We start from the raw sequence: 19,568 nt of genomic DNA, 5'->3' as shown, positions 1-19,568 counted from the left end.
TGCCACTCGGGGATATGGAAAGTCACCTCGGTGTTAGCTGTGTAATCCCAGAGACGCTTTGGCACGCAGATGGGGGAGCAGACACAGGCAGAGGGGAGGCAGGGAAAACGGGCAACCAGATTCTTCTAGCCGCTAGTCCTAGGGCGGTGTGGGGCGCCTCTGGGTGCTGCCGATGTCATGCGGGGGCGGGGTGTGTGTGACAGCCAGCCGTGGGCCCGGGAGGGAGGCGCGCACCCACAGTCCTCCTGGGGGAGCCTCGGGCCACCTCCCGAGGCCTACTCGGCGGCCATCTGCTCGATGTGGTCACTCAGCAGCTTGTACTGCTCTGGAAGAGAAAACAACGTTATCCCTCGTGAGAGAGACGGCGACACGGACAGGCAGGTCCTTCTCATTCGGGGTGATAACAAAGCAGGCCCTCCCGGGCATGGTGAGTGTGGGCTTCTGAAGGTGTGCCCTCGGCCTGGCAGTGGGCTCCTTGGAACCGGGATGCATCTTCCCATGGCAATGACGCTCCACAGGGCAGCCCCGCAGGCCCCCAGGAAGCCTGGTGTGGGCAGATGAACCCTATCACGGGAGCCAGGCGTGGGTCCTGGAGGCCACGCAGGGGTCACATGGTGGAGGGCACAGTGTTCTTGCCCTGTGATGAGTGGTGGGGCTGGTGACAGCACTTTGAGATTTTCCGGGGGCACCTCCTGAGGCCACCTGTCCTTGGCCCTCTTTAACTCGGTCCAGGATGGAGTTTTATTTGTAAACAATATCGATCTGTACAAATCTATGTCTAAGTGGAAGAGTTTTCAGGGGACTAGCAGGAAGCATCTTGTAGCACGTGGGATGACGCCTAAAGGCCAGCTGTCGATCAGGGAAGCTGACATCAGCAACATGTCCCCTCCCGTTACAGAAGCCAGAGATGCCGGAAAGACCTCAAGACCCCCGCCGCTGCCCCGGGACCTCCGGCAGCAGTGTCACGCAATCAACGAAGACAGGCCATGTGGTGGCCATTTAGAAGGAGGGGCAACTCAGCGCCAGAGTCTGCCCATTTTCAAGGTCAGAGTCAGAGCACCAAGTTATATCTTTTCCTGGGCCCTGTCTGTAAGCACTGACCTGGTGGGCCCTGCACCATCCTGCCCCACGTGGGCAAGCCCTACCTAGCAGAACCGGGTCTCCAAGGGGAAGGAAGAGTGTCCCGCGCACGCAGGCGGACAGGAACGTTTAATGTCCTGTTGGTAATTACAGCAGGGACAGTCCTCTGAGCCGGGTGGGGATTCCAGCACGCAGCGCACTCGGCCCTGAAACCCCGGCCCTGCCGCCACTCACCCTCATCCAGGTTGCCGATCACCGCCTGCTTCTTCAGGAAGTCGTTGCACAGCTTCTTGTTCAGCCCGAACGCCAGCATGTTGTGCGTGAATGTGCTGGGGGGACACGGCCGTGAGCTGGCACCCCTCCCGCCTCCCGAGGGGAAGGGAGCCGGGGCCCGACATGCAGCCCACCGGGCCAGGGAATCGATAGCAAGATGTAAAACCAAATCGCCTCATCGGCCAGCCCTGCTCGCCATGAAACCGTGTTAGGGGCGGACTAATTAGGAACCGGAGTCAAGGCCAAATGGAGTGAATCTGAGCCATTTAAGAACGCACAGTGGTCGTGACACTGAGTCAGGGATGTGTGACGTCATAAGGGTGGCGCTCCCCCAGCAGAGCCCCTGGGTAGAAGCGTCTCACCCGGCGGTCCCTCCTCACACCGCCCTGCTTGCTCATCTCCTGGGTGACCCGGGGTGGGCGTGGGCCCCCGTCCGGGTCACAGGACTGGGGGTGGGGGGCGGGTGGCAGGCCGGCCCTGGCGCTCACCCCAGCTGCCCGAAGGTGATGTTCTCGTTGAACCGCAGGCTGTCGTCCCGCTCCTCCTGGGTCATGTGGCACCACCTCTCTCTGCAAGCACAGGAGGGGCAGTGGAGGGGCTTCAGAGCCCACATCCCCGCCGCTTGGCCCCCTCCTGCTCTGACCCACAGGTGCTGGCCTCCCTGACAGAGAGGGGACACCTCTGCCGAAGAGCTGTTGGCGCTGCTTCTAGGAAGCCTGACCGAAGGCTGCCCCTCTGCCTGGGGGCCCGAGACCCACACTCATCACCTTCTCCTGGCGGAGACAAGGCTCAGGACCCAGAGACAACGTGTGCTTAGCGGCCGCCCGGAACATTCTCCGGGAGACGAGAATGCTGCCCCCACGTCCTTCTCTAAGGTTCAAGGACAACGGAGGCCGAGGTCCGTGTCACCGGTGGGGAGGCGTGCCGAGAAGCCGGCGGAGCAGGGGTCAGGAGCCCAGCGAGCGTCTGCGGCCTCTGATCACATGGCCATCAGGCCGGCCCGCCTCTGCCGTCCACTGTGCTCCCAGGCTGCCTCGTAGGGCGCGGGGACAGGCCCGTGAGCATGGAGAAGACGGCACAGAGGCTCTAAGCAAAGCCGGGAACCCAACGAGGAGGGACCACGGCCCGTGTGGCTCCATGTGCTCTCCGTGAAGCAGCACGGGGCTCAGGGTTCGGGCAGGGAAGGTGCTCTTTTGAGCTCCTTTTGAGCTCGGTGTCCCCGACTGAGAGCGAACACCGCCCGATCCTGCAGGGCGTCAGCCCCTCCCCTTACGGCCGAGCACCCTTGTCCCCAGTGGCCCAGGACCGTCAGCCACTGCACCACTCCACCCCCACCCCCCGGGGCATGGGAGCCGCGTGGCCACCTGAGAAGTGAGCAGATGTCTATTTCCCCTTAAAAATTACACTCTGGACAAGGAGTCTGACTAAAACAGGGCTGAGAGGAAAAAGACAAAAGAAAAGGGAGAGAAGAGGCAGTATGAGGGGGTGAGGGGTCAGGGCGATGGAGAAGCTGAAAGAAGAGGAACAGAACCAACAACGTCGACTCTTAACTCCTCTCCCCCCTCCCAGCCCAGGGAGGCTACTGGTGCCGCTGCAGCTGAGCGGGAGCCACGGGACACCAGGGCGCAACAGAGGCGGCACTGTCAGTCTCCCAGTCTCCTCGTGCTGACAGGACACCCACGAAGACACCTGGAATGTGCTTCCAGGCACTATGCTAATCCCATGCCACGTTCCTTCCCATCCTTTTTCCCTGAGTGGTCACCCTTAGAATCGTCCGGGCACATAAACTCCCACACCACCACCAGGCTCGCTGGGTACAGTTGCACAGGTTGTGCACTGCACAGCACCAGACCACGTGGCAGTGGCTCCTTGCAGGCATGCAGCACAGCAGCCTGACCCAGATGAGGAGGTCCGTCCTTTTGCTGTGGCGAGGACTAGAGTTGGGACATTTTATCTGATCTCTGAAGAAACAGGCAGAAGGTCATTTGGGATCAGGGGCTGCCTACCAACAAATCAATTCCTTAAAATTGAGTTCAACACCCAATAGTGGTCGAGGTCTAATACCACGGGAGGGCAGATCGTGTGTCTAAATCGCCACAGTGGGAATTCGGATGTATCCAGCAGCTTACAGGAGAGGAAGCCTCCCGAAACGGGGACGTTTCTGCCTCCGAGAACAGAGAGGGTGCTGTGGGCAGAGTCTGCCACAGAGGAATCATGCCGGAGGCACAAGGTTGCCCCAGGACCCAGAGCCAACCCCCGGCCCCCAATCTCGGGGTGTCCTGGGGGTCAGATCTGGGATGTGCATGGCCAGACCACATCTGCTCTGGGTGAGGAGGCCTGTGAGGCCCAGAGGCTCACTTCCCCTCGTGGGGCTCAGAGGTCACGATGCTCCAGCCCTGTCGGGCCTCGGCCGTGGTGCTGGGAAGCCTTGCTCCAGGAAGGCTGGTTAATTACACACACACTCCCGCCCCCCAGAGAGTCTGTGGGAACTTGGGGGCATTTTAGGAACGGAGGTAGCTGCCGTGCCTAAATGCTCCTTTTAAAGCCATAATAAGGCTGCATGAAAGAAAACAAGATTTCTCATAAAACAATAAGCCCTAAAAATACATCACTGATTAAAGGAAGCATGCTTTGGGAAATTTCCACCAAATTAAAAACAAGCACTGAATCAGAAACTATATTTTGAATAGGCAGGCCTTTCACTCTAAAAATATCTTAACCAAGATATCGAGCACATATCAAGTTCAAACAATTGCAGTCAGACCCCACCGTGGGCTCACAGGAAATAGTCTGTTCTAGACCTTTGTCTTCAGGGGACCCCCTCACACACACACGCCTCACACCACACAGTGGCCAGGGGGAGGAAGCAGCTGTCCTTCCTCCGGGACCCCCCAGACCTGTCAGAGTGGGCGAGGGTCTGCCAGAGCCCGCAGGCCCTTAGGCATGACTGCAGGGACAGGTCCTCTGGCCCGACCTGCGGCTCCTGAGCCCGGATCAATGACCGAGCGGACAACAAGGGAACCCAAGGGTGTGGTTTCGGGGTCCACTGGGAGGGCCAGAGTGGCCCATGGAGGCTGGACTCGCTCCAGGTCGGAGCTGACCTCCTGGACCTCACTGCCCTCTCCTCTCGGGATGCGCACCGGGCCTCGTGGGGGTCTCGGGGGCCGTGTCTGTCTCCTGACCATTTCGGGGTCTCTATGCTCAGCGAGCTCCCCACTGTCTGTCACCAGCCTGTCCCAGCGCTGGGCCCGCCGGCCGCGAGTCACACCCACGTCTGGTCATACCCCCCTCCCCTCCGACCCAGCGGCCCCGAAGGGCCCCCGCACTGTCCATGGACAGTCACGTGGACACACACCTCTTCTTCTCCTCCTCTCCAGCATCCCCTCTGGAGCGGCAGCAGAAACAGGTAAACAGAGGAACACGTCAAAGTCATGCAAGATATGTGGATGGAAAAGAGAGCAAAGCGTGGAAGGAGGGTTATCACAGCGGAGACGGATATGGAGACGGGGTTCCAGGGGGCGGTGGCCCAGGAGTCTGAGAGCAAAGCAACACGAGGATCCCCCTCGCCTACAGGCACTTCCTGCATCTGCGACTCCCAGAAGGGCGGAGAACTCTCTCTCTAGAATCCTCAGGGACGTTCCAGCATCGCTTCCTCTCCACGTGCTCCCCTGCCTTCCCGGGGCACACAGCCACAGCAGGCCGCCGTGGGGTACAAGGCAGGTCATCCCGATAGGGTTTACTTCCCCCCCAAAAAAGATTTCACTTAAGATCCCCCAAGTGCTCATGGACTAAAGCCTTAACCAGCAGGCACCTGCCCTCTCTCCTGCCGGGAGAAAGGTTAAGGGGTCTCCCCAGGGTCAAAGAAGGCGGGGATTCAATTTCATCAACGAGGAGAGACTCAGACTTCAAAGTCCCATGACTGGAGAGGCCAACGAGGTGACCCAGGCCTGGGAGGCCGCTGCCCCTTCCCCGCCCCGCTGCTGCACACAGCAGGCACCAGCCTTAGCTCGCCGCCGTGGCCAGAGAGAGCTGAGCACCCGTGCCCAGCCCCGGCCGGCGCCCAGTGCTTAGTGAACCGGTTTACAAAGGGAGTCTTCCGAAGTGGCAAGACTGCCCTCGGGGAAGCTGCAGCCCAGAGGAGTAAGTTGACAGTAGCGACTGCCCTTCCCAGACGTGAGCCCAGCACCCAGGGTCCCGCGGCAGTGGTCTCAGCTCGGGAGTCTGGAGTCTCACAGAGACAGGCAGAGTGGGTCCGAGGGGGGCCCTGTGGGCTTCACTCAGTGGGAGTCTGCATTTCTTAGGAGGGTCAGGCCGAGTCATGCCGGAGCCCCGGGGCAGGAAGCGCTCATGCAAGCTGGGCCCCCCACCCAGGAAGCGGTGCGCCCGGGACCCTTCAGGCAGCTTGCAGGGCACCGGGGCCGCAAGGGGTTGAGGAAGAAACACAGACACATCGACTCAGCCGTTCTGTCCTCCTGCTTTCCTCTTCAGGAACGGGACAATAAAGCCTCGCCCTGGTCCTCTTCCCTGGGGCAAAGCGGGCCCGGACTTGGCTCCTACCTGGTGGTGGGAGACCGCTTTCTCCTCTCACAGTGGACAGCGTCGAAAAAGGCCGCGTTCCAGAACCTCAGCGTGTGCCTGCAAGACAGACAAGGCCCATGTGCCTTTATCCTAAATGGAGCTGGTTTCCACCCCCACCCCCACCCCGCCCGACCACCCGGCAAAGTGTCCTGAGGGCATCCGTGCGTCTCTCCCAGGACTCAGCCTGGACTCATCGGGTCAAAGGGGAAGCCGCCACCAGCGGGATGTGGGCGAAGGCCATTTCCCCTTCTCTGTCTCTGGCTGAGGCTCCCAACAGGAAGCAGAGGCTTTGAGGAGGCCTGCTTCTCTAGAACACGGTCTAGTAACATAAATGGGAACCCCGGCAGGGACAGGCCACGTGCAGAGAGCAAACGCATTTATAGCGACACACAAGGAAGAGGCATTCTTCCCAAGGATCAGGGTCAGCAGACCTACGGCACGTGGGCCAAGTCCGGCCTGCTCTTTGTCTGTGTAAATCAAGCTTTATGGGATCACAGCCACACCCCTCCACTTACACCCTGTCCACGGCGGCTCTGGCACTATAGCAGTGGAGGGCAGTGGTTGCCTGTAAAGCCTAAAATACTTACCACCCGGCTGTGTACAGAAAAGTGGGGCTGAGCCCTGCTGCAGATAAGACAGCAGCAGAGCCTAGAGGGGCCCAAGCTACGTCAGACAGTGGGACCGGGGCTGCTGGGCTCCCTCTCCCTGCTTCCCCCCGAGGCTGGCCCTGCAGGGTGGGCTCTCCTCACGGAGGCTTTGGGACAGCTGCAGCCCAGCCCTGGCCGGCCGTGTGCCTCACGTGCCCCATTCTGCCGCCCCAGGTTCTCCCACCGCAGCTAGACCGTGATCCTCGCGGGAGGGGCACGTCTGACACCCTTTGGGTTCCAGGGGCTACTACACCGCCTACGTGTGAGGAAATAAAAGCCACCAACAGAGAGGCTTCAGAGGGATGAGAGCGTCCTCAGAGAAAGACAGAGGGCGAGATGTCCCCTGACCACTGGTCTCCCACTGCAACCACGACCGTCACGTGTGTACGTTATTGACACATACAGAACAGCTGTACTAGGATATAAGACACATACGGTAAAATGCACGCTTTTCAAGTACACAATTCAGTGGCTTTTAGTATATTCACAGAATTGCTCAACCATCGCCACTATCCATTTCCGGGACATTTTCATCACCGCACTCCCGGCTTCCCCCAGCCCCTGGCACCCAGCAATCTGCTCTGTCTCCAGGGCTTTGCCTCCTGGACATTGCGTGTACATACACTACTTGGTCTTTTGTGTCTGGCCTGGGTCACGTGGCAGAACGTTTTCCAGGTCCACCCACGTCGTGGCAGGTGTGGGTGCCTCGTTCCTTTACGTGGCTGAGTGACAGCCCACATTTCGTGTATCCACCTTTGGGCTCTTACGAATAACAGTGTCATGAACATACGTGCACAGGTTTTTGCTTGAGTACCTGTTTTCAACTCTTTTCAGTATCTACCCAGGAGTAAAACTGCCGGGGTCATGGGCTAAAACTCTGTGTAACTGTTGCCCGACCATTCTCCACAGTGGCTGCTGCATGGGACGATCCCACCAGCCGTGTACGAGTTTCCGATTTCCCTGCAACCTCACCCATCTTTTCTCCTTTGGCTCTCCTAGGGGGCGTGAGTGGCCTTTACTTGTGATGGAGACATGGGTGCTGGTGACACAGGCCGAGGGTGGCCTTACCAGATGGGCTGCTGCTTCAGGTGTGCGTACAGGTAGATCTTCTCCCCCTTCCTCTCTTCCTCCGGGCTGCATACAGTCACTGCGGGAGGGGGAGGGAGACTGAGCGAGGCAGACCCCCGCACCCCCGCCCCGACGCCAGCGACCCTCCCAGCAGGCCCCGCATCATCCCACAGGTCATACAAACAGAGAGCGGAAACTCCATGGCACCGGCCCTGCGGCCCTCAGGCCTGGCCCTGAGGACTCCTCCCCAGGGAGGGTCCCGGGAACAGCTCCCCCACCACTGGGGATACTTTCCTTGAGTCCCCTGGGAGGAGGAGTTGATCCCCAGAGAGGCGGGTTTTCCGTGGAAATTCAGTAAGCGGTTAGAGACCACAGCAGAGCGCAGTAGGACAGCATCCCCTGCTACGGGGGAGCTGGAGCCCCAGGCGTCCAGGGACCTGCGGCTCCCCGTGGGCTGCTGCTGCGGCACCGCCCGGCCCCGCGAGCACAGGCAGGCACTCACCCGTCTTCCGCGGCTTCTCCTGGGACTTGCCTTCTTTCTCCCTTGGGGAGAGAAACCATAGCAGTGACACAACGACCCAAAGAACCCTGTTATGTTGCTGAAACGGGATGATGCCTCATAACCAACGTGTAAATCGAAGGTGGTCTTCTCTGCAAACATGTTTACGAAATCAACGCCACGTGTACCACCTGCCAGCATTTTAGAACTGAGATGTGCTGTTCGGGCTTCTCTGTGCCATTTTCTCTGAATCCAAGACTGTCCAGACCAGAGGAGGAATAAAGCCAAGTGGCCTGGTTGTAACCGAGCCGTCGGAGGGGACCGCGGGGACCACAGGGTGCCCCTGCTTTGTGGAAGTCTCGGTTCCTGCACTGTTCTGAAGCGGCCCCGCCCCCCGCGGGTCTCCGAGTGGCTATGGGAACACCGCTGCCCTGGGGAACGTGGTTTCTCTCATGGCAGCGGGAGGCGGGGTGCAGGGAGGGGGGGTGTAACTCCCCTCCTGCCTACTGACAATTTCTGTACGCTCCTCTCCAGCCCTAGAAACACAGGCCCACGGGGAGCATCCCAGCACGTCAGCAAATGGAACAACGTTTGGAAGCCCCAGAAAACTGGAGGGTGGGGAGGCAGCTGCCCTCCGGGAACAGCTCTCAGGCCCCAGTGACGGCCGAGGGCGCAGAGATGCTCCCGACACTGGGCCAGGGTGGCCTCCTTGTCACACCCACGGTCGGGGAGGGACGCACGCAGGCGACACTCACTCGCTTCTCCTGGCCAGGGGCCCCTTGGGCTTGGTCTCCAGCCCGAAGAAGCCCTTGACGTTCTCCGTCTTGGCCGACGTGTTCTTCAGAAGCCGTTCGGCGATGTCCTTCTTCTCTGCTAACCAGCTATTGGCCGACTTCAAGTAGGAGTCGATGCTCCCGGCCGGCTTCTCCTTGAACTCGGAGGGGAGCAGGTGCGGTTTACCTGGAGGGAGGGGGAGACAGCAGGGATGAGAGCCAACTGGAACCACGGAGGCCGGGGCCACCTCTCTCCACCATGGCCAGACACGGCGGCGGTGGGAAGCAAGAGGCTCAGGAGGCCCGTGGTCACACGGTGGGCCGGGGCCCCTGCCCTCTCGGGCGGTCGCTGAGCACCTAGTGTGGACAAGTCAGCCAGGTGCCACCAGGGGCTGCAGAGGAAACAGGCAGGGATCCAGCCCCAAAGAAGCACCAAGTCCAGAGGGTGGGGGAGCAGCGCACACAGGGAAAGCGTAACGTACAAAGTGATGGAGGAAGACACAAGAGTCTCTCCTTGTGGAGGGAGGGGCCGTGCGGATTCCAGACGGCCTGGCTGGCACCTGGGCTGGTCCTGAAACAGGGAGGCCACTGGACATGGGAGACGGTGAGAGAAGGGCAGCGAGGGAAAAAGAGGTATGTCCCTTCCTAAGGCTGTGCACGGACCGAGGCCCAGGCACCCCACGGGTCAAGGTGTCCTGCCCCATATCAAAGGGCTCCACGCTAAGGCCGTCAGGGCAGCTGCTGCAATGGCGCAGAGCAGCGAGGAGGGGTGGGCTGCTGAGGCGAGGAGACGATGAAGCTGAGCTGCAGAGGTAGCGGATGCGCCACAAGAGCCAGCCCACCGGTGCCTGCGCCGCTCTGACCCAGCTGCAGCCCGCGGGCAAGCCCTCAGCAACCCTCTCCTCACGGCGGCCTGAACGAGTGCCAGTGGTCACAGCCCAAGGAGCTTAACACGGGGAGCCCCCAGCTGCCCCCAGCTGCGATGCACCAGGAGGCCCCAGGGCCACGAGCCCGAAGAGCTCAACCCGCACTCTGCTCCAGACCCCGGGCTGCTCCAGGTCACCCCAGTCCACAGCTGACCCTGTGTCACATTTGGCCAGAACATGAGACGATGTCCTGCATCTACCCTGAAGCGTCCTGCCCGTGTGTCTACTTTTTCGTGTCCTCCCAGCCAGGACCGTCAGCCTCCTGACTCACGCTGTGGACCGTTCTTCGCCTCACGCTCTAGGGGTCTCCCTCCTCCTTGTTCCCACCCTAATATCAGCTCCCTTTGTTTTCCGGATGCCTCGCAGCTCTGCCTTAAGAAATCCCCACTTGATGTGGCGTTGGAAGGTGACAGGTCTGCCTGCCACGTAAGCTGTACCCCGGGTCTCACCGATGTGATAGTAGGTGAAGCACATGGTCATGAGGTTCTTTGCAGGCCCGAAGTCGTCCATCTGGTGACACCTGAAATGGAAAGAGGGGTGACTGGCTAACGGATCCTTCCACCGGATTCTCTCTGCATGTTCCTGAGACAAGACTAGCATGTTCCACAGACACCTCTAAGCTAGGACCTCACTCCCCAGACACTCCAGGGGAGAAGCCACAGAAAGAACTCCCCCTGGGTCCAGGCACCTGGCCTGGGAGCGGGTCTGATTTAGGGCACTAAGGCGCTCACCATCCATCCGCCTGGCTTCCTTCACTTTCAAGGTGGAATAGCCAGGGCCCTACCCCAAGGAGCAGACCCGGAACTGGAGGTCAGGCCTCAGGTCTCAGGCTTAAACCGTTGGCCCCGTCCAGCCCCTACTTCTCAGGAATGAGCAGTGACTTAGATGATACCCGCCCCCCCGATGTGGGCAGTAGCAGTCACCTGGCAGGGGGGGCGGGGGGAGGCCATGTGAAGATGTGGATTGCTGGGCCCACCCCGGAGTCTCTGGGTCAGCAGGTCTGGGGCAGGGCCTGAGAATGTGCATTTCTAACAAACTGCCTTGGGAAGCTGATGCTCTGAGGCTCCTGGCCCAGGGACAGCACCCTGAGAATGACTGGGAATATGAATACCTACATACCCTACACCACTTGCTGAAAATCAAATTAAAGTATTACGCACCAGAACCTTTGCTATGCTAAAAGATGTCCTACAAATATAAAGGATTATATTAATACTTACTATATTATATCACACTTACTATATCGAGAGTATGAGATATACATGGATCCATTCAATTTAGCAGACAAAAAAGGGGGGAAACACTTCAAAAAGTGGGTCCGTCTGCCACTAAGAATTTGTACTGTCACAGTGGCAAAAGCTACGGTGATGTACACTGTGGCACTGCAAATTAGAGAAGAAAATGAGGAATCAGCTAAATGCCCATCGACAGGGCAGGAGCCAAATTAATTATGGAGCATTTGTACGTTCATGTATTAGAACACCTCACAGCTGTTACAGATGCAGCACTGGGTACAAATGCACGGTACTGCCTTTTTCTTTGCGGTACGCGGGCCTCTCACCGCTGTGGCCTCTCGCGTTGCGGAGCACAGGCTCCGGACGCACAGGCTCAGCGGCCATGGCTCACGGGCCCAGCCGCTCCGCGGCATGCGGGATCTTCCCGGACCGGGGCACGAACCCGCGTCCCCTGCATCGGCAGGCGGACTCTCAACCACTGCGCCACCAGGGAAGCCCAGTACTGCATTTTTAGAAAAAATATCTATTTGCTGGTATGCGCTTTATTAAGATGGCTATCACTGAGAGTGGACCAAAAGTGAGAGAAGAGGGTGTGAAAGAACATCTCCTTTCCCTCTTAGGCTTCCGTGCCTCTCCATCCTGTTCCCTCACGTACTTTCCTTTCCTGTTTAGTTTTTCACCTTGGACTAGTGTTACTTAAAGAAAGAAAATCAATAGAAATTATCTAGACAGTGGGATGAGGGTCATTTTTGTTTATCTTTTTAACATAAAAATAATAAATCTAAAAAACTAAACTTCTGTAAGTTCTTTTTTTTTTTTTTTTTTTTGCAACCACATAAAAAAATATACACTCACAGACAAAGTAATGAAAGATTCGGTGTTTTGGCAGGGTTGGAACTTGAGGTTAACTACACCACCCCCCCCCCCCCACCTACCAGTTTGCTTATTTAAGGAAAAACTGGAAGAAAAATTGAGAATTAGATAAGCACTTTACCATGCAGACAGGCACCATCTACACAAAATACAGGTTCCTGAAAACTATGGATGCACACGTCTCGAGGTCAAAGGGTCTTCGGGGCAGGAGACCACACTGACCCCCGACCCCCTGGGGCTCTTTTACCGAAGCTCCCGAGCCAAGCAAGCGTGGGCCCTTGGCTACCTCAGTGAGGGCCTCTCGTCCCTCCACCCACACTAGCTCCCAGACCCAGATCCCCGCCCCCACCCCTGGGGAGCACACCCTGAACTTGGGACATTCTGAGAGCAAGTGCAGGAAAAACAGGGGCTCCTCTCTTTTGGCCATTTTCCTCTAGTACATGCCCCGTGTTCATGGGGGACAGAGAAAGTTGGGGAGACACCGAGACAGGGAATTAAAGTCAAGAGAGCAGCTACATTTCTGTTGGGAGAAGAAGGGGAAGGAACAGGAAAGGAGGGGTTTTCAGGCCTGGAAGGACACAGGGACACAGAGAAGTGGCCACGGCCTAAGCCAGGGGACCAGGACCTGCTCCGAGGCCACACTGAGGTGAGGGGGGAAAGCGGGCTCAACCGAAGGTCAGATCAGGGTCAGAGCTTCCCTCCCTGTCCCACGCATTTCCCCCACCCCCACGATCCCCCAGGTAGACACGGCCGCTCCGGTTCGCGCTGCGGAAGGCGCGTGCGGCTCTGATGCACGACAGGATGTAGGAAGAGGGTCAGGAGTCCTAGAGCCGTGCGTGGGCCTCAGCTGGAGGAGGCCCCCCCGGCCACACGGAGGTGGGGGGCCCTTCTCCCCAGCCCACGCTGTCCTCGGCGATAAAAGGCCCCAGTGGTGCCTCATTAGACCTCAGGGCAGCGATGCCATCCAACCACCTCATTAGTGGGCGGTGACCCGGTTTAGAGTACTTCACCACAGGAAATCCAGAGAACCCCAGACCTCAGCTGGAGGAGGGCAGGGCCGCTGTGTAGTCACAGCCTGTCCCGGGGCCGCTGCTGGCAGGTGGGGACCGCTTACTCCCCGCCGCCCCCCCACCCCGCGCCCCTCCCCCCGTGAGATACTGGACACTGGTCATGACTTCCAGACAATGCTGCCGCCGCGGGGGAGGGGAGGTGGTGGGGGAAGGGGAGCAATTGAGCTGATGACGCATGCGGCTGGTTCTCACGACGGGGGTCTCCCAGGTGGGGAGGGAGGGAGGACGAGAGGTCAGGACGGAGGCGCTAAGCCGCAGCATCACTTACTCGAATAGGACCACCGCGAAGGACTGCACCAGGCGGTAGAAGGTGGCCTCCGAGACGCACTTGGAATTGCAGCGCTGTCCGGGAAGAGGGCAGCCGCGTCAGGCGGCCGCTGGTGGAGGTGCACCCAGCTCAGAGGGGCTGCATGCTCACCGCGCCCAGCATCTCTAAACACAGCTGGGGCTCGAGCCCAGGACAGGCCCTGCTACCCAGAGACCGGGACCCAGCAGAGGGCTGCCCCACCCCTGACCATCACTCAGGTGCTTCCTGCGTCTCCTTGTGAGACGTTTAAAACTAGGAGCTTCGCGCGCTCACCCACGTGTGGGAAACTACAGAGGGATGGGACCCCAAGATGACAATGCTGGCTGTTTTCTGGGTGGCTGATGTATGGGCAGTTTCTCTGTTTTTGCTTATCTGTATTTTCTAATTTTTCTTGGAAGAATAAATTATTTGTGACCAAAAGATACTTTAAAAACGAAGAACTTAATCCACTTTACAGGAAAAAAATAAAAAGAACCTACTGGCTGTTTTTAAAACTTACTGTTTATCTGAGCTTACGTACATGGCTGTCATTCTCTTGAATATTTTATCTTTACAAAAATGGAATATTGTAGGTTATTTAATAAAAACATGTGTGGACATAGCCCATGTGCTGGTCTTTAAAAAAGCGAACTTTTCTGGAATTTCATGAGGTTGACAGCCCAGCATTCCTTTCTAGTGGGGCATCTTCCACTATTCTAATTAGACTTTATAACATCTCTAGACAGAGCTTTACGCTTCTTCCTGTGGGATCGTTTTCCTCAACTACCTTCTCCAGAGCAGGTGGGCTGCCCCACACCACAGCCCAGCGTCACCCCTCTTACCTGGGCGCTCACGTACCGGGCAAACCATTCCCGGCCTTTTCCGTTCTCACTGCTACAGGACTCTCCGAACTTGGCTTTCTCCTCCTGGTCCAAGTCCTCCCTGGAAAAGAGGGCAAAGGGAAAAGACAGGAAAGCTTTAATCCTCTGCAACAAAAATGGCTACAGTAGGGAAAGAGGAAGGAGAGGAACTCCTAAGTGCAGTCGGCCCTCGGCATCCGCACCACGGAACCCCGACGGTAACTCGCCCCCGCCAAGTGCGGACCCTCATCTCAGCCTCCGGGCAACCCCGAGAGGAAACACTATTACTTCTGTTTCCAGGATGAGAAGCCCGGCTCGGAGGATCACACACAGCTGGGGAGTGGCAGGTGGGAGCCCCATCCAGACCTCCTGGCTCCAAAGCCCACGTGCATTCCCCCAACCTCCTGCCTCAGTGAGGTCTGGGTACTCACAAGGGTTCCATAACTCTCCGAGGGCTTGGCTCTCCAGCCCATCCAACTGCCCCCCATCTTTGCTGCTGAGGTCGGTATGGAGCCACCGACTGGATTCAAGAATTCCTAATATGCTCAGTCTCAGCAGGACCCACTGGGGCCAAGAAACACAAGAGGTCTGAGGCCACCTCCAGCCATCACAAGGAGGGGGGCATGGTTGCTTATTCCTCTGCACTTCTGAAGAGCTAGTCTGCTCTCTGACTCTCCATGGCTCTGTGTGAGGGGTGAAGATCGGGGGACCCCAGGCCTGGGGGTCACCCCCGGCAGGGTGGAGAAAATGCTCACCTGATCTCAAACCACTTCCAATCATCTTCGTGGGGGGGGGAGCAGTACTCTACCCCAAATGTAATGACTAAAAGGGGGAAGCAGGAGGCTGAGGATCCACCGGCTTCTGCAATTTCATTCATTTAAGGTTTTATAGAAAACATCTTGGTCTCACTTATCCCAAGTACCGACACCAGATGAAATGTGAGAATTTGCCGGGCGTTTGCAGGGAGTTGTGGAATGCTCTTAAAGATGCATCTGACTCACTTGTCCACGTTCCATGTTGCCGACTGCCTGTCACAAATCTAGACTGGCCTTCCTGGCAAATTAGTGAGCTTCTGGGCTTTCTCCCCTTTGCATTAACTGGGTGTACTCAGAGACTGCTGACTAATTTCGGTGTCAATCAAACAAAATGAGTAGGAAGCCATGTCTACTGCTCTCCCAGAATGCATTCAAAATCAAACATAAAAGCAGTCTGGGGACAGTCAAATATTAGGATCCTAGAACTCCTCCCCCTTCTAACTGCAGAGAAGACGGGGGCACACCTGGAAAAGGTGGAACTCAACCTTGCCAGTTAACAAACGAGGGGCCTAAACCTCAGCAGGGAAGTACATCCTCGGTGCGTGGCGTCAACAGGCAGAAAGTCTTCTTACGCTTTAACGACATTGGAAAAGGGTCCCTTCAGCCAGAGCGCCTCAGGCCGCAACGCGTGCACGTGTAGAGGCCTCACTGAATGCAGGTTCTGACTCAGTGGGTCAGGTGGGGCTCACGACTCTGCATTTCTCAGCCCCCCCACCCCGCGATGCTGATGCTGCGGGTCCCAGAGACGATCTGAGGGGCAGGACCTCCAGCATTTCGCGCACCGCTGTGAACGACGCAAGACCAGCCGTCAAGGCCTGAGGCCTGAACCGTGTTTGCGGCGTGCTCCCCTTTCCGCTGCTGAGATGGCAACAGCCGTGAGTCAGATTCCCGGCTCCTCGGCCTCCGCTCTCACTCCAGGCCCCACCTGTGCTACAACTGTCACTGCTCGTTGTTTGCACTGTCAAGAACCACCAACGCGAGGCCAGAGAGAGGTGCGAGGGTGGGTCCCTATCTTAGCAGCTGCTTAAGGCTCAGCTGCCCGAGAGCGTCCCAAGGGCTGCGGGTAACTGAAACCTCCTGGCCTTGTACTGCCCCTAAGTCACTGCCAGCTAACAACCACCTCTGAAGGCGTGCCCATGGGGGCTCACCTGAGGGTCCGTGGGAGCAAAGCCAGGGCCCTGAGCGGAGGGAAGGAGTGGCAGAAGCTCCCCAAGGGGGCCTACGTGCACTGGGGTGGGGCGGAGACGCGAGGGCCCAGCAGCTTGTGAGGCCTGGAGCCCTGGCCGGTGGCGCCCTGCGAGGGGCTCACCCTCCAGAGAAGATCTTCTCCACGTAGCCGCGCATGAACTCCCGGAGCTCCAGCAGCTCCGCATCCTTGGCCGAGTCGGTGCTCTGGTTGGAGGAGAAGGACTCGCTGGAAGAGCAGCGGCGGTACTGGCCCCAGGACGGGTGCGAGGGCGACTCGCCCATGTCGTTCTCGCTGTCGGCGGACTCCGTGGCCTCACTCTCCGACGCACCCTCGCCCGGGGAGCTGTCCCCGTCCTGCAGCTTTGCGGGCAGCATCTCCAGGGGCGAGGAGGTGGATGGCTTGGCCCCGGCCCCGAAGTCAATCAGCGAGCCCACGGGGACCTCGGGGGCCTCCATGGCTCGGGGGGGTGGGGGGCACTGCCGGCAAGGATGCCAGGCGGGGGCTGGTGAGCGAGGTTCCCAGGTGCGTCAGCGGGAGCCTGAGGCTGAGCGCACGTGAGCTGCTTGGGAGCCGCTGGCCACCGGGACTGAGTCCTCTGGGGCGGCCCACGGGGCCCTAAGGCATCTGGAATGGAAGCAGAGACACGTCATCATCACCACGAGAGCTTCTCTTCATATAACGGGAAAGAATTAGGGCACGAATGCCCTGTAAGAGGCTCCAAACTTCCAGAATTTGGGCCACCTGTCTGCTGATGTCATCTTCCTACTGCCCACTTACTGTTAAACACCTGCTATATGGTGGGCAAACAATGAACAAACACACACCATCCATCAGGATTTCTCCAAACTAAGCAAGGAGACCTCGAGGGGGCTGCACCCCCCGGCCCTCTCCCGACTCTGGCCGACCAGACTGAGGCCAGTCAGAACAGAAATCACCGCAGATGGCCGTCTGCCGCCCACTCTTGCTGGGTCACCAACCACTGAAGACGGTGTCGTCAGGCACATGCTAAGCGCACGAGTCTCCAAGGCCCACGTCTCTTCCTTCCCGGGTTCCTTTCTTAGCATTTTCCCACTCAAGACCCAGCACCTTCCTGGCTGTCGGATATATGTCCCCTCTCATCATCCCCCTAAACCCTCCCGTGGTTTCTTTCTTTTTTCTTTTTTAAGCACCTCACCAGACACAAGATCTGCTGGCACATTTTAAAAAATGATTTTCATTGTTTTTTGGCCACACTGCACGGCATGCGGGATCTTGGTTCCCCAGCCAGGGACTGAACCCCCGCCCCCTGCAGTGGAAGCGCGGAGTCTTAACCACTGGATGGCCAGGGAAGTCCCTCCCTCTGACGGTTTCTAAGCAGCATTTGCCGAAGGACCCACCTCCTCCTACCTGCCCCTTCCCTGCAGTACGGCCACCCTCGGCAATGGCATCCACCCCTGGTGTCTGTTCCTCCGCCCCTTAAGCTAGACGGTCCTCTCCCTTCTCCCCCACCTTCCTCCCTCAGCCCCACCCCTCGAGGCTCAGCTTCGTGCCATCTCTTCTGACAAGCTTCACTCAAACCCTGTGCAAACTACTTACTGACTCCTGCGTGGCCCCACTGGCATTTTACTTACGTTCATTTCTAAGTCTGCCTGTTTGATAGGTTTATCCCACGGAAGTACAATCCCCTGAGGGGTGGACCATGCCTCAGCCACCTTTGTAGCAATGCGAGTACCCAGCACAGAGTCCTGACTAAGTGTCCACTGGACGTTTGCTGAATGGATGACCAGACCTGACCGTGAACACGCTCTAAGAGTCGGGAAGTCAACGGTGTAGGCAGAGCTGGGATTAGGATCTTTGCTTCTAAACCAGTCTCCTGCTGGTCAGTTCAGGGGTCACCTGCCAGTTCTGGGGCTCCCTCCCCCATGAAGATGGGCAGAGAGCTAAGCAGTAAGTTAAAGCCCTCCTGATACAAGAATCCAACTTGATCCTGGGCACTGTCCCTATCCTCCACCTCTACAGACCCCAAATATCTAGGACAACACCTGGCAGACAGGTGGCTGCCGATACTGTGAAACTAATGCATCTTCTGAGGGTAATTCAATATCAAAGCTGCATTCACTGCCCGTTAAGAGCTTCATGTTCACGAATCGATTACGGGCTCCTCCAAATTCCCCAGACCGGGATATTTTTAGATGCCCTGAGTCAGAAGGATGGAATGGCTGGCTCCGTGTCACTGGAGTGGCAACGGCCCCCCTTCGGAGAGTCCTACAAAGCCCGCCTTGGTCCAAAACAGAGACGCATACACCTCAGCTCAAAAGAACTTTCTGGGCTAGGAGAGCAACAGGGAGACTTAGGAGCTCAGATGGCAACACAGACTAAGGAGTCTTGGGCCAGGGCCAGGGCAGCCCTGGCCCCTTCTCGCCAGCAGGGCCGGTGAGCTGTGGCCTCTGCTCTCTGGGCCAGAGTCCCCGTCAGACGCTGAGGTCAGGTTAGATCTCTAAGGTCCTTCTGGCAACCACACTCACAGACTCTCCAAAGAACAGAAAATAACACCTATAATGACTCACCGGATATTAAAAATGGAAAATCACACACTAGGAAAATGTTTGCAGCCACTATGATAGGAAAATTGAGTTAATCATATCTGTATGATAAATTCACCCAAATCCAACTAAAAATCTATATTCTAATAGATATACAAACTACTCAAATAGGCATGGCACACAAGAGGAGGTATTATTATTAAGTGCTTAGATAATTCTTCAACCCATACTAATAACCACACATACAGATAGGCAAATCAAAACAATTAGGTACCTGCTTATACTACAAAATAAGCAAAAATTTGAAAATTATAACCCAAAAGCAGATGACATTAAGATAAAACTAATATTCTCAAACAATCCCGGCAACAGGAATAGGTAAGAATTTAGAAAGCAATTTCTATAATTCTTATTTTTCTCTCCTCTGATCCAAGAACTCAAATGCTTGGAATTTATTCTGAGAAGATAATTCCAAACCGTCAAAAACAGTTATGTGGAGAAAAATGCTCACTACAACATTAGTTATCGTCCTGAAAAATAGGGGAAAAAAATCTAAATATAGTAAAGTGGCAAATATATTCTAACAACTTGATGTAATGGTAATCCGTGTATATGATGCAATTAGCAAAATGCTCACTTTATAGTTAGGAAAACAAATATTCCACAATCAACAAATACTTACTGAATCCCATTGCAGGCCAACCTCTTGTTTTGGGTGCTAGAAATACTGAAGTGAGTGAATTTTAATTGTACTATAATTACAATCACGTATACATGTGAAAAAGGACTGAAAAAGGAGATAGAAATGTATTACCATGCTGGCACCAAGGTAACCGCCCCTTTTTATTTTATTATCATTAACAGTGGAGTTGAC

General features: G+C 57.0%; 1 protein-coding gene across 2 annotated transcripts; it reads right to left on the bottom strand.

Moving 5' to 3' along the window:
- Nucleotides 1–275: 275 nt before the first annotated feature.
- Nucleotides 276–16,627, bottom strand: KIAA0513 (KIAA0513 ortholog). Of its 2 annotated transcripts, XM_065899276.1 has the most exons (12): nt 16,293–16,627; nt 14,151–14,250; nt 13,291–13,364; nt 10,294–10,364; nt 8,901–9,105; nt 8,149–8,189; nt 7,647–7,725; nt 5,911–5,988; nt 4,709–4,738; nt 1,842–1,922; nt 1,315–1,409; nt 276–325 (listed from the first exon to the last, which is right to left on the bottom strand). In XM_065899276.1, the coding sequence occupies exons 1-12, from the start codon at nt 16,625–16,627 to the stop codon at nt 276–278; spliced, it is 1,239 nt and encodes a 412-aa protein (XP_065755348.1). The 2 variants fall into 2 exon arrangements, with proteins under 2 accessions (XP_065755348.1, XP_065755349.1); XM_065899277.1 differs by lacking the exon at nt 4,709–4,738.
- Nucleotides 16,628–19,568: the final 2,941 nt, after the last annotated feature.

This window comes from Phocoena phocoena, chromosome 20, assembly GCF_963924675.1.
Source record: "Phocoena phocoena chromosome 20, mPhoPho1.1, whole genome shotgun sequence".
Classification (NCBI taxonomy): domain Eukaryota; kingdom Metazoa; phylum Chordata; class Mammalia; order Artiodactyla; family Phocoenidae; genus Phocoena; species Phocoena phocoena.
Note: the sequence above shows the minus strand (reverse complement) of the source record. Positions and strands in the feature narration are given on the sequence as shown.